This window comes from Phascolarctos cinereus, unplaced genomic scaffold, assembly GCF_003287225.1.
Source record: "Phascolarctos cinereus isolate Bilbo 61053 unplaced genomic scaffold, phaCin_HiC Scaffold_9;HRSCAF=440, whole genome shotgun sequence".
In the NCBI taxonomy this organism is placed as follows: domain Eukaryota; kingdom Metazoa; phylum Chordata; class Mammalia; order Diprotodontia; family Phascolarctidae; genus Phascolarctos; species Phascolarctos cinereus.
In genome coordinates this window covers 189867860-189883277 of record NW_027556402.1, presented here as the reverse complement: position 1 = coordinate 189883277, position 15418 = coordinate 189867860, and the positions used below count along the sequence as shown (strand labels likewise).

The 15418-nt window shown below is 39.5% G+C and overlaps 1 protein-coding gene across 1 annotated transcript in view; it reads left to right on the top strand.

Moving 5' to 3' along the window:
- Nucleotides 1-15418, top strand: part of CUNH4orf50 (chromosome unknown C4orf50 homolog) — a 75935-nt gene that overhangs the window by 25128 nt on the left and 35389 nt on the right. Inside the window, exon 6 of the mRNA XM_078148863.1 lies at nt 13101-14612. Coding sequence (XP_078004989.1) covers nt 13101-14612 — 1512 coding nt within the window. The remainder of the gene's footprint in view (nt 1-13100; nt 14613-15418) is intronic.

Below are 15418 nucleotides of genomic sequence, written 5' to 3'. Positions count from 1 at the left end.
TTTTTTTAATTTTATTTTTATTTTTTAACATGTGTTTTTAAAACTTTGGGTTACAAATTTTCTCCCTTCCTCCCTCCCCACCCACCCTCACTGAAAAGGTAAGCACCTCAATAAAGGTTATAGATATGTAGTCATTCAAAACACTTCCATAGTAATCATGTTGTGAAAAACTACGTATATTTCCCTTCATCCTATCCTACCCCCATTCAATCTATTCTCTCTTTTGACCCTGTCTCTCCTCAGAAGTGTTTACTTCTGATTATCCCCTCCCCCAATCTGCTCTCCCCTCTATCAACCCCCTGCTCTCTTGTCCCTTTCCCACCTTATTTCCTGCAGAGAAAGATGGATTTCCATACCCCATTGTGTATGTTATTCCCTCCTTAAGCCAAATCCTATGAGAATAAGATTCACTCATTCCCTCTTACCTTCCCCCGTTTCCCCTCCCTTGTAAAAGCCTTTTCTTCTCTGTTTCACGTGAGGTAATTTACCCCATTCTACTTCTCCCTTTCTCCTTCTCTCAGTATAATACTCTTTTACCCCTTAATTTTATTTTCCAGATATCATCCCTTCATCTTCAACTCACCCTGTGCCCTCTATCTATCTCTCTGTCTATACATACATATATTTTTTTTTCCCTCCCTTTGCCCTAATACTGACAAAGGACCCATGAGTTACAAATATCATCTTTCCATGCAGGAAAGTAAACAGTTCAACCTTAATAAATCTCTTATGATTTCTCTTTCCTGTTTACCTCTTCTATGTTTCACTTGAGTCTTATATTTGAAAGTCAAATTTTCTATTCAGCTCTGGTCTTTTCCTCAGGAATGCTTGAAAGTCCCCTATTTCATTGAATGACCATTTTTTTTACCCTGAAGGATTATACTCAGTTTTGCTGGGTAGGTGATTCTTGTTTGTAATCCTATCTCCTTTGCCCTCCGGAATATCATACTCTATGCCCTCTGCTCCCTTAATGTAGAATCTGCTAAATCCTGTGTTATCCTGATTGTGTTTCCACAGTACTTGAATTGTTTCCTTCTGGCAGCTTGTAATATTTTCTCCTTGACCTGGGAATTCTGGAATTTGGCTACAATATTCCTAAGAGTTTTCCTTTGGGGATCTCTTTCAGGAGGTGATCGGTGGATTCTTTCAATTTCTATTTTGCCCTCTGGTTCTACTATATCAGGGCAGTTTTCCTTGATAATTTCTTGAAAGATGATGTCTAGGCTCTTTTTTTGATCATGGCTTTCAGATAGTCCAATAATTTTTAAATTCTCTCTCCTGGATCTATTTTCCAGGTCAGTTGTTTTTCCAATGAAATATTTCACATTATCTTCAATTTTTTTATTCTTTTGGAATAGTTTTACAGTGCCTTGATTTCTCATATAGTTGCTAGCTTCCAATTTCTCCATTCTAAATTTTAAGGAAGTATTTTCTTCAGTAATCTTTTGGACTTCCTTTTCCATTTGGCCAGTTTTGCTTTTGAGGGCATTCTTCTCCTCATTGGCTTTTGGGACCTCTTTTACCATTTGGGTTAGGCTATTTTTAAGGTGTTATTTTCTTCAGTATTTTTTGAGTCTCCTTTAGCATCACTCTCCGTTTTCCCTCTACTTCTCTTACTTGCTTCTCAAAATCCTTTTTGAGCTCTTCCACGGCCTGTGACCAATTCATATTTTTCTTGGAGGCTTTGGATGTAGGAGCCTTGGCTTGGTTGTCTTCTTCTGGTTGTATGTTTTGATCTTCTTTGTCACCAAAATAAGATGATATAGTCTGACTTTTTGTGCTGCTTGCTCATGATCTCGGCCAATTACTTGAGTTATAAACTGTTTCCAGTGTGGAGAATGTACTGTCCCAAGTTTCAGGGGTTTTGTGGAGCTGTTTTCAGAGATACTTGTAGGGATCTGAAAATGTTCAGTTCTTCCAAGGTGCTATGTTCAAGGACAAGGTGTTTACTCCTTTCCTAGCCTATGCTCTAGTCTGTGAGTGACTGCAAGCACTCTTCTCTCTCTTGGAACTGTGAGGATTTTCTCTGTACAGCCACTGCAAGCTCCACCATGCCAGCACTCCTCCTTGCCCCAGGACTGCCACCCAGAACTGTGACCCAGATCCAAGCAAGGTCAAAGCAAGAGAATCCTGCACCAGCAGAGAGATCTCTGCAATCCCCCTCTGATCAGCCACTTGATTCCCCCTCAGTCTGTGGGCCAGAAGCTCAGGAGGCAGCCCCCACCCCGGGGCTGAGTTCAGAGAATGGGGCTGGGACCCTGTGCTTCTCTCTCACCAAAGAAACAGACTTTTCCCATTGACCTTCTAAGTTGTCTTTGGCATTCATGGATTGAGAAATCTGGAAACTGCCACAGCTGCCAGAGATTCAGCCCACTGAGGCCTGTTTGTCCATGCCTAACCTCGATCCTCTCCCACCTAGTGAGATATACCTTTCTGATCAACCATCCAGGCTGCCTTGGGCTGGAAATTTGTTTCACTCTGTCTTTTTGTGGGTTCTGATGCTTTAGAATTTGTCTAGAGCCATTTTTTATAGGTATTTGGAGGGTTTGGGGGAGAGCTCAAGCAAGTCACTGTTTTTACTCTGCCATCTTGGCTCCACCCCTCCCCGGTGGCACTATTCCACTTGTCCTAGTCTTCCAAGGGATACTTGAATCTCAGTAATAAACTGTAGAATATAATTATATTTATAGCCATTTTACTTTTTCTGAGGTAGAGATCAACTGATGTTTTGTGTATACAGAGGTTATACTTGGTATTATTGGAAGAAATGCCAACCTAATATAATCTGTATCATTTACTTCTTATTCTTCATACTTTTTTGGAGCCAGATCATTGATCCTTTGCTTTTCTGTAATTATGATTACAACTTACCTTTCTATAGTACTTTAAAGTTTAAAAAGTGCTTTGAATTTGTTATTTCACTTGAACTTCACAAAAATGCCATTAGGTGGTTACTGCTATTATCATTAACTATATTTTAGAGCTAAGGAAACTGGGGCTGAGAGACGTTCAGCGCCTTGCTCATGAACACATAGCTATTGTGTTAAATGCTTTTCTTTGAACATAAATTTTCCTCACTTCAAAATTAGAACTCCATTTACCAACCCTCTTAGGTAAGTCTTACATCTAAGCACTGATAAAAATTGTCTTTGCCATTCTTGTTCACTACATGGAGGGAGTCTCATTTTGCTCATTCTAGCCACATCTGATTAGCTGCCTTTATTTGGCATCTAGAACATTTCTGCCATGCCCTTACAAAATCAGAAAGATTGAACATAATCCCCAAGCAGAAATCCGGTTACAAATCAGAACTAATTATACCCTTTGTTTTTCCTTGCCACTCAACTTCAAACAGTTCCCTTTACTTCTTTTGTTCCTTGACTTTTTAGTAGTGGTTTCCCTTTTGGTAGAATTAGGTAGAGACTGGATGACCATCTGTTGACCATGGTGTAGTGGGGATTCTTGGTCAGGTATGATTTGTGCTAAATGGCTCACCTCTGAGGTCCTTTTCAGTTCTAAAATTCTATAATTTTGTAATTCACAAGGCATTGATAAGTTTCGAATGAGTTAAGTGACACAGAGTACATTGTAGACTCTAAGATACAGCTTATTGTTATGGCAAAACTAATTTTAAATAAAAGAAAAAGAGCCAAATGTTTATGAAGCACTTATTATGTGTTAGGCATTGTGCTAAATGCTGGAGATACAAATACAAGCAAAAAGAGACACAGTCCTTGCCCTCAAGGAACTCACATTCTAATAGGGCAAGACAACACGTTAAAGAGGGCTAGGAGAGGGTAGGGAGTAGAATAAAAGGTACCTGGTAGAGGCTTGGTGGCAAAGCTAGTAAATGAATGCTGATTAATTTGGGCCTTTCCTCAAAATGGAGTTTCTGAGAAGAACTCACCAATGGGAGAGGGGGGCTACCTGGGTAAAGGAAGAAAGCAGCTAAATCTGTTTTTATAAAATCAAAAGTATGCATTGTAGGATCTGAATGATTAAGCTTCTTTGGCAGAATCTATTACATACAAAGCACAATTTGGGGGCATGGTGGAGGTTACAAAAAGCATTTGGCAGGATCCCTGTCCTTGAAGAGTTTATAGTCTATCTGGAGAGAAATATTTAAGACATATATATCACTTGGAGAACAAGCTTTATCTAATATGCAAAGTTTGCAAAAGACATTACATATAAGGGGCAGCTAGGGGGCACAGTGGATAGAGCTCTGGCCTTAGAGTCAGGAGGACCTGAGTTCAAATTTGACCTTAGACACTTGACACTTACTAGTGTGTTTCCCCGGTCAAGTCACTTAACCGTGATTGCCTCACCAAAAAAAAAAAAAAAGACAGTACATATGTTATTCATTTGAACCTCACAACTTCCCTGGGAGGCATATGTTATTATTATCCCCATTTTACAAATGAGGAAAATGAGGCAAAGAGGAATTATGACTTGCCCAGAGTCACACAGGTAGTGTCTGAGGCAGGTTTCAGAATCAGACCTTCCCATGTCCAAATCCAATATCCCTCCATGGTTCCACCTAACTACCTAACTTTTCCTAATTTGGTGCTTATTACACTGTCCTAGATTATCCTCCTAATACACCCGTAACTCAATCCATATAAACATTAGCTCTCTGACCACATCCTTCATCATCCCTGGGTCATAGTTTCTAGATTTTTGATAAGAAAAAATATTATTTTAGTATTTTTTAATAATCAGTTTTATATATGGGACCTAAAGATTCTCTCTTTTTGCTTGCTCATTCAAAGCCCAGTCAGTATCTCAAGGACATTTCTGACCTTGCCCCCAAATTTATGCCACTTAGACTATCTTACTTGAGTGGAATTCTTATTTTAACCCAACCACAGTTCAACTCAGATAGGACTGGGTGGAGAACAGATTCTTTTTTTTTTTAATATAAATTTATTTATTTTTAGTTTTCAACATTTACTTCCACAAGATTTTGAGTTCCAAATTTTCACCCCCATCTTGCACCTCCCCCCCCAAGATGGCATGCATTCTGAATGCCCTTTCCCCTAATCTGCCCTCTCTTCTATCTCTCCCCTACTTCTCTTACCCCCTTCCCCTTCAATTTTCCTGTAGGGCAGGATAGACTTCTGTACCCCATTTCCTGTATTTCTTATTTCCCAGTTGCATCTGAAAACATTTTTTTTAAACGTGTTTTTAAAACTTCGGGTTCCAAATTTTCTCCCTTCCTCCCTCCCCACCCACCCTCATTGAAAAGGCAAGCAACTCAATATAGGTTATACATGTGCAGTTATGCAAAACACTTCCATAGTAGACATGTTGTGAAAAACTAAGTATTTCTCTTAATCCTATCCTGCCCTCCCATTTATTCTATTCTTTCTTTTGACCCTGTCCCTCCTCAGAAGTATTTACTTCTGATTACCCTCTTTCCCAATCTGCCCTCCTCTCTATCATCCCCCTGCTCTCTTGTCCCCTTCTCTGCCTATTTTCCTGTAGGGTAAGACAGATTTCCATTTCCAATTGTATGTGTATGTTATTCCCTCCTTAAGCCAAATTCTATGAGAATAAGATTGACTCCTTCCCTCTCACCTTCCCCTGTTTCCCCTCCACTGTAAAAGCCTTTTCTTTTCTGTTTTTTTTTTTTTTGTGAAATAATTTACCCCATTCTACCTCTCACCTTCTTCTTCCTTTAATTCCTCATCTCCCTCTATCTATCAATTATCCATCATCCATCATCTATATCTATCATCTATCTATCTATCTATCTATCTATCTATCTATCTATTTATCTATCTATCTACATACATATATTTTTTTCCCTCCAATTACGCTAATACTGACAAAGGTCTCATGAGTTATAAGTTCAACATTAATAAGTCTCTTATGATTTCTCTTTCCTGTTTACCTCTTCATGTTCCACCTGAGTCTTGTATTTGAAAGTCAAATTTTCTATTCAGCTCTGGTCTTTTCATCAGGAATGCTTGAAAGTCCTCTATTTCACTGAATGACCATTTTTTCCCCTGAAGGATTATACTCAGTTTTGCTGGGTACCTAAGGTGATTCTTGGTTGTAGTCCTATCTCCTTTGCCGTCTGGAATATTATATTCCATGCCCTGCGGTCCTTTAATGTAGAAGCTGCTAAATCTTGTGTTATCCTGATTGTGTTTCCACAGTACTTGAATTGTTTCTTCTGGCTGCTTGAAATTTTCTCCTTGACCTGGGAACTCTGGAATTTGGCTACAATATTCCTAGGTTTTCCTTTGGGGATCTCTTTCAGGAGGAGATCTGATTCTTTCAATTTCTATTTTGCCCTCTGGTTCTACTATATCAGGGCAGTTTTCCTTGATAATTTTTTGAAAGATGATGTCTAGGCTCTTTTTTTGATCATGGCTTTCAGATAGTCCAATAATTTTTAAATTCTCTCTCCTGGATCTATTTTCCAGGTCAGTTGTTTTTCCAATGAGATATTTCACATTGTCTTCTATTTTTTCATTCTTTTGGATTTGTTTTACAGTGTCTTGATTTCTCATAAAGTCACTAGCTTCCAATTGCTTCTATTCTAATTTTTAAGGAAGTATTTTCTTCAGTAATCTTTTGGACTTCCTTTTCCATTTGGCCAATTTTTCTTTTTAGGGCATTCTTCTCCTCATTGGCTTTTTGGACCTCTTTTGCCATTTGGGTTAGGCCATTTTTTAAGGTGTTATTTTCTTCAGTATTTTTTTGGGTCTCCTTTAGCAAGCTGTTGACTTGTTTTTCATGATTTTCTTGCATCACTCTCATTTCTCTTCCCAGTTTTTTCTCTACTTCTCTTACTTGCTTCTCAAGATCCCTTTTGAGCTCTTGCAAGGTCTGGGACTGAGTCATATTTTTCTTGGAGGCTTTGGATGTAGGAGCTTTGACTTTGTTGTCTTCTTCTGGTTGACTGTTTTGATCTTCTTTGTTACCAAAGTGAGATAATATAGTTTGACTCTTTTTGTGCTGCTTGCTCATGATCCCAGCCAATTACTTGAGTTTTAAACTCTTTGTTAAGGTTAGAGTCTGCTTCTAATGTGGACGATGTACTATCCCAAGCTTCAGGGGTTTGTACAGCTGTTTTCAGAGATACTTGTAGGGACCTGTAAATTTTCAGTTCTTCCAAGGTGGTATGATAAGGGGCAAGGTGTTTACTCCTTTCTTTGCCTGTGGTCTGGTCTATTAGTGACCACAAACACTCCTTTCTGTCCTGCAACTGTGAGGAGAGTTTTCTCTCCACAGCCACTGCAAGCTGTACCACGTGAGAGCTCCTTCTCGCCCCAGGATTGCCACCCAGAACTGTGGCCCAGATCCAAGCATGGGCAAAGCAAGAGATTCCTGCATCAGCACTGAAAACAGATCCCTGCAATCTCCCTCAGATCAGCCATTCAATTCCCCCTCAGTCTGTGGGCCAGAAGCTCAGGAGGCAGCCCCCCGCCCTGGGGCTGAGTTCAGAGAATGGAGCTGAGACCACCTCGCTTCAGCACTGAAGAATCAGACTTTTCCCACTGACCTTCTAAGTTGTCTTTGGTGTTCGTGGGTTGAGAAGTCTGGAAACTGCCACAGCAGTCCTCTGAGGCCGGCTCCAGGTTCTCTGTGGCCTGTGCACCCTTGCTGCACTGCACTCCTCTACCAGCTTGGCGCGATATACCTTTCCAATCAACAATCCAGGTTCTCTTGGGCTGGAAATTTGCTTCACTCTGTCGTGGGTTCTGCTGCTTTAGAATTTGTTTAGAGCCATTTTTTATAGGTATTTGGAAGGGTTTGGGGGAGAGCTCAAGCAAGTCACTGCTTTTACTCCGCCATCTTGGCTCAGCTTCCCCCCCCCCCCCCAACAGATTCTTTTGTAAAGATTGCTAAAGGCAGAATAATCTGAGAGAGGGCTGACATGATCAAAGTCATGTCAACTCCTCATTAGAAAAAGTCCACCTTAATTATAATATTCATTCTCTCATTGTTAACCAATCAGAGATGATTTTCAACCTCAGGGACACCCACTTTTCCAAAAGTATTTAAACATTTAGAAACCTCCTTGCAAGGTCTTTAGTTACAAGAGAGACCATTGACCTTAATTTATTGATTATCTGATAGCATAATTAATAGATTGATTAATAATTACCCAGAAACTGTATCTCAGACTTTTCAACCATTTCAGAGATTACGTCTTGCTGCCCCTTAGATATACCAAGGATACCACTGATTGCTGTAAACATCTGCCTCCCGTGCACAGTTGTTTGCCTTTCACCTATATTCTCCCACTGTAATGTAAAGAACCTTTCTAGCCTTATGGCAAATTGATCATCTTCTTGACTCTACTCTGTGACCAACATGGATAATTTCTTATGTATGGAATGTGGTCCTTGACCTTCTTCGCCTATTGAATGTCAATTAATTCTTACCCAGCCTTAAAGCCCAAAATCAAATGCCATCTCCGCTAGAAAGTCTTACCTGATTCTCCAAGCCTTTAAGGACTGTCTCAGTAAGACCTTTTCTTCTCTAGGGTACTTCTCAGGTATTACCTGTACACTCTAGTTTATGTCTTGTGTCCTCCCTTAGCCTTGCCTGACTGTGACCTCCACGCAGTCAGGGACCTAGGCTGATACAAACTTTGTATTTCCTCCTATTACCTAGCACAGTACACTGAATATAATAGGTGCTTACTTAAAAGTTGCTTAATTGAATTGAATATTTATATATCTTTATTTTTTTTGAAAATTGTCACTGACTAATGCTTCCCACACAATACAGAAATATGCTCCTACAAAAAAATTATGATTCAAATAACATAGTATGTTTCTGTAATGTGTGTGTGTGTTTTTTTTTATTGAAACAATCTGTGCTATATTAAAAAAAATTGTCAGTGTTGGTTTCAGGAATAAGAGACTCAAAAGTCACAAAGAAAATGACAATTTTTTAAAAATTAGGTTTTGGATGTTATATCTAATGATAGAGACTGGACTGTAATTTTAGTGATCCAGGAAGCTCCTAGATGAGGAACAGTCCTCAATCAATTCCAATTAATGATTTTAATCTCTGCCATTTTTATTCTTATCGAGTTGCCTAGAGCACTAAAACATGAAGTGATTTGCACGTCTGTATTTTGTGTCAGTGGATCTCTGCCCACTCTGCTATGCCTCCTTTCATCTAATGAGAACATGTTCCCAATCAAGGAGGTCAAATGAATGAGGCTTTTTGCTAGACTTCTGACTGAACAACATGGAATTATAAAATATTAGAGATAAAAATGACCTTGAGATCACATAGTCAAACTCCTTTATTTTATGTTTGAGAACATTGAGCTCCAGCAAACCAAAGTGATTTGTTAAAATCAAACTTGTTTAATTGGTGTTTAAGAATTCATTGCCTTAAGGTGACGATCAGAGGATCTCTCCCATTAATAAGTTACATGGTATTTGTTCAATCTATGTTTTGCAGCTGAAATTCTATTTAACTCTAGAAATATTTATTAAGCATCTATGATGTGCCAAGGACTGTACTAACCTCTTAAGATACAAATACAAAACTGTCTTCCCTCAAGGAACTTACATTATTCTGGATGGTTACAAGTGCATGGCCAAGTAAAAGTATGTACACAGAGTCACTTCTGGGGTTATGAAGAACACCAATAACGGGAGGAATCAGAAAAGGCCTTGCTAGAAAGGTGGGCCCTTAGCTGAACCTTGAAGGAATTATGAGTGGAAGAGGTGAAGAGGGAGAGCATTCTAGGCATGAGGAACAGCTTGTATTAAGGAATGGAGATAGGATTTGGAATGTTAGATAGGGGGAAGGAGTCAGTTTGACTAGAGAATGTACATGAGCAGGAAATAATGTAAAATATTTGGAAAGAGAGTTTGGAGCCCAGGTGATGAAGAGATTAAAATGCCAAACAAAGCTAGGGAGTTGTTGAGGCTTATTGAACAAGGGATGTGGTAGATTTGTGCTTTAGAAATGTCAGTTCAGCAGCTATGGGGAAGATAGATTAGATAGAGGAGGGACACTTTGAGTCTTAGAGGTAGGTGAATTTTTACTGAAAAAGTTGGGCTTAGATAAAGAGACCTGAATTCAAACTCACCTCTGCCTCAAACTAAATGTATAACCTTGGGTTCTGAGCCTGTTTCCTCATCTGTGAAATGGGAGCAACAACAACCGCAACAGCAATAACCATAATATAACCAATCTCACAAGGTATTGTGGAAAAGGTAGTCTCACCTAGAGAGCCCTGTGGAAATCTGGGCTATTGCTGTTATAGATCTCAGACAATAGGCTACAGACTGGCCTTGTTGTCTATGTTAAAGAAACCTTCCCTCATCACGTGTGTGAAATCTAAAAGTTCATCAGGCCTCTGCTAACTGTGTGGTGCTTACTTGCATACTACCTGGTGATTTTTATTTTATTTTTATTTCTGTTCAGTCCTTATATTGTTCAGTTACTGGTTGTGTATCTTGTTCGTGAACACATGAAAATGTAGCCTCTATGTTCTGGTGGCTATTTGCAATCCATATTGGGTAGAGGAGCTCAGGTCGGGCTATGGCTTGAGAGTAGTGAACCCGCCAACATTTCTTAGAGAGCAAATACAGCTTTGTGCCTTCTTCCTACCCTGTGGGTGAATTAAAAACGGAATGCAAGAGGCTGAATAGCAAATTAAGTCCCTGTGAAATTTGCAGTGATTTCGTTACTGTGATCTGGGATGAGCAACAGAACACTGAATCTGAAAGAAGAATTCTCTCCATTTGCCACAGTAAGCTGTTTGCAGGGGCATGCGTGTTTTTATTCCTGACCTGGTATCTTCCTGGCCCTGCCCTCCTGTTTCCTTAAATTCTCTTCAGTTGGAGACCTCCCCCACTGCCTGCCGTCTTTCATTGTTCTCTAGGCCAATGACTGACTCTAAGTGGCGATAGACAAGCCTGGATGATCTTTCCTATATCATACTTATCCTGAAGCATATTTTCACTCTACCATATGGAACCTACTAGTGAATTCTTATCTCTCCAACCAGATGGTTATCAGTCAATCTAATCATCCATCAATAATAATAATGATAATAACTAAGATTTAAATAGTACATCAAGGTTAATAAAGCATTTTCCATACACGTATGTTTATATGATTATATACGTATATATATAATATATATATATAGTGTGTATATATAATTATGTATCTGTGTATATGTATATATGTGTATATGTATATGTATATGTATATGTATATGTATATGTATATGTATATGTATATGTATATGTATATGTATATGTAGATCTGCAGCTAGGTGGCACAATGGATAGAGTACTGGGCTTGGAATCAGGAAGACTTTTCTTTCTGAGTTCAAATCCAGCCTCAGACATTTACTAGCAGTGTGATGCTGGGCAAATAAATAACTTAACCCTATTCACCTCAGTTTCCTCATCTGTAAAATGAAGTGGAGAAAAAATGGCAAACCATTGCCCCTTTAATATCTTTGCCAAGAAAACCTCAAATGGAGTCATGAAGAGTCAGACACAGCTGAAATGACTAAACGGCAACAAATTACACACACACACACACACACACACACACACATAATTTTATGTATACACACACACACACACACACACACACACACATATATATATATAATATATGTATTATCTCATTTGATCTTTATAACCTGTCAGTAAGTACTATGATTATCCTCATTTTACAGATAAGAAAACAATGGTTGAGAGGAATGACTTGCCCTGGTCACACAGCAGGTATCTGAGGTGATGTTTGAACTCAGATCTTCCCAGCCCCAGGTCTAGCACTCTATACAGTATAACATCTAGCTATCTCATTTCAAGCACTTACCGTGTGCCAACCACTCTGCAAACGTTTATGAATAAGTGAATAAAAACCCCAAAAGCAAAACAATTGCTGACCTCAATGTTTTAAGTTATATGCAGATAAGGAGTAGGCAGCACTCTCCTTTATATGGAAGTATCTAGCACTATGCTGAGCACCCAGTAGACCCTCAGTAAATGCAGCCAATTGGACAAATGGCAATTTAAGGTTTACTTTCTTTTGTTGTCTTTATTCACAGGGCTGTTCGCATGTGCCCACTCAGATCCACAGACAGTCCTTTTCTTTTTTTGTGGACCTTCTTCAGGCCAGCTTAATGATGATCATTTGTTCCCTTTTGACCAACTCAGCTTTTCAAGAGCAACTCCAGAGCTACAAAATAAAGAGTCATTTCCTCTCTTGGAGAAGTCCATAATTCCTTTGTTAATGCCCATGGTTGTCCCTCCTGCTCCTGGAAGTCCTACTGTTCTAGAAGATTCTTTCCAAGAAGAACTTCCTCAGAGCCATGTGACTCATGGGCTCCAATCCATGCATGTCCCCCAAGTCCCCATGGAGCCATGTTGGAATACTAATGAGACCCAGAACAGTATTGATAATTCACAATCTCTTTTGAGAAATGGTATTTCTGGAAAAGACACAGAAATGCCTTCAAAGACTCTTGGCCAAAGAGTAGGAGCTATAGAACTTGAATTAGAAGAAAAGCGAGAAAAATGGTTAAAGAGCCAGGATATATTTCCACAAAATGGAGCAAACAAAAAGGAAATCTTAGAGTGGGACTTCAGTGATGCAAGTATTCTAACTAATGAGGCAAAATGTTCAAAACATGTGGACAAAGAGAAAGAAAAAAATCAGTTCCAGAAAACCAGCTTCTGTCTTGAGCAAAGGCAGAAAAGTCAAATTTCAGTGGCACAGCATGAGGCAGAGACTCAAGAGGAAAGACTGGATCTCCTGGAAGGAGAGTTGAAAGGCAAGTCGAATGTTTGGGCTTTCCAAAAGCAAACGCAGGAAAAGAGCCAAGAAGGTAGCTCACCAGAGGAGTGTGGGAATCTCACAGTAGTCACTGGAAGGAACCCAGGATATTTGCCAAAGATGCCAAGGTACTTGAAGAGGAAGTAACAGGACCTAGGGAAGACTCTAAGCCAAATGAAGAAAAACAAATAGGGCTCCAAAATATTGATGCTGGGAAGAAAAAGATAAGTTGTTTGAAGTGGAAAAGAAGAAAGGAATATACCATCACAAAACATTAGATCTAGGGAATGATAGTTATGGCCAATATCCAGAAAAGACGTGCTTTTGAAAAAGAAAAGGACAGGTTTTTCTCAGAGAAACAGACATGTTCTCAATTCAATGGAGAATCACCATTGCAGGATGAATCTTGTGAAAATGAAATATTGGCTACAGACATAGGGAACAGCAGATATTTTCTTAAAATTAATGAACTAGAGAAAGAAGTAGAGAAGCATTTCCAAGAAATCTTTGCTTTGGAGGAAGAAAATGAGAGTTATCGACAGAAAATGAAGCAGTTAGAAGAAGAAAACTGGAGGTACTCCCAACAGTTGCAATCCTTAGAGGTGGAGGTGAACGTTGATACTCATACAGCCTCAGCAGCTGCAGATGGTGGGACAGATGTTGATTCCTCAGAAATATTAGAAGGAAGAGCTGAGAAGGATGTTGTTGAGAGTATTAAACTTAAAAAGGGCAGGGACATTAGAACAATATTTGCTGCAGAGAGGAAATATGAAACTCATTCTAAGAAACTGCCTGATTTGAATGAAATTATTCTAAATTCTCAATTGGCCGTGTTTTTGAACAGATTTCCCCTAAAAACTGAAGCACGAGAAAGCATGAATAGGTTTTTCCAACTAATTTCTGATATACAGACAGAGAAAAACCAAGTTTTCCTTGAAATAACCAAATTACGCAAAGATCACGAAATATGCAATAATAAAACACATGCTTTAGAAGAAGAAAAAGAGAGAAATCTGAAAAGGATAGCTGAGCTTGAACAAGATAAGGTCAATTTGCTAGAAAATTTAACTCAGCTGAGAAGTGAACTAGGCCAATACTTGCAGCTAATTTCAGACCTTGAAGACTGCAATGGGAAAAGTTATGATAAAATTTCTGACCTGCAAGAGGAAAATATGACACTGAAGAAGAAGGTGGACAGTATCCAGAAAGTGATGGCAGAAAACATTAGGGAAGCACAGGAAGTGACTGAGCAGGTTACACAAGAAAACCAAGAGCTCAAGGCCTTGATAGCCGACCTTAGCCTTGGTTACAAAGATCTAAGAAAAGATCTAGTGCCGGGAATACAAGACATGATGCAAAGCCTGAAGGAAGAAAATGAACAGCTTCTCCACAAGATACATGTTATGGAAGGGAAGATCGCGTGGGAAACAAAGGATATCAAACAAATAACCGAAGAGAATGAGCACCTAAAGGATCACATCCAGAAGCTGTTGGACAAAGCAAACTTGGTAGATCAAGGAATTCAGGTAACTGACCCTTCAGGCCAACCAACAAGAGATGAAAGATTGTCTTTGGAGGAAGCATCTGTTTTTGATAAAGGACAAGAGCAACACCCCTTTTGCAGTGAAATGTATCAGTTTCACCTGGACTATAAAAGACTGAAGCCATTTTTAGTGAAGGAGAACCCTGAGGTTTCCACTGTCATCCAAGACCCCTCTAATGGGTCAGAAGACAAAAGGGTAGATTTTGAAAAAAAGAAAAAAAGGAAGAGTTTGTCTGAATTCCACAATCGAGCACATGGATCACTAGCCATCTCTTCCCAGGTAAGTGGACTTTGAAGTATATCACACTATCACTGAATTAGAGAAGGTTGGAGCTGCTTGTGACCTCAAAGATCTTTCAAATCTTATTCCTCTTTAAAGGGTAGCCATGGCGCAGCTAAGTGACTCAATGGATAAAGGACCTGCCTTGGAGCCAGGAGGACCTGAGTTCAAATCCAGCCTTTGGCACTTAACTAGCTGTGTGACCCTGAGCAAGTCATTTAACCCCAATTGCCTCCCCCCAAAAAAGAGTACCCCATGCAGCCAGCGCATAAAGACCCCCTCAAAATGGGGGAGTTACTCATTTTCAAGGCAGCCCATTTCATTGTTGGACAATCTTAATTGCTAAGAAGTATTTCTGTATGTTGGGCCAAACTCTCTCTCCATGAAACCTGTACACATGCTTCCTAGTTCTTCCCTCTGATGACATAATCATAACTAGCATTTGCACAGGGTTATGAAATCCTTGCAAATTATTATCCTAAATGTGGGAAGAAGAGGTCTGAGCTAGGAGTCAAAAGCCCTGAGCTTATGCCCAAGCTTTCCCATTTCCTAGCTGTATGACCTTGGATAAGTCCCCTCTTTGGGCCACTATTTCCTTGGATATTAAATGAAGGTTAAATGATCTCTAACGTCTGTTTTGGGACCTAGCATTCTATGGTTCTAGAGTGAATATAATGAAGTGGGGAAAGCACTGGGTTTGGAGTCACAGTGGAGGATTGTGTGCTGGCTCTGATGTAAAAAATAAACTTCACAGGTATGGCGTTGGGTGGCAACAGACACTTGAGAGTTCATGTGAACAGGATTGG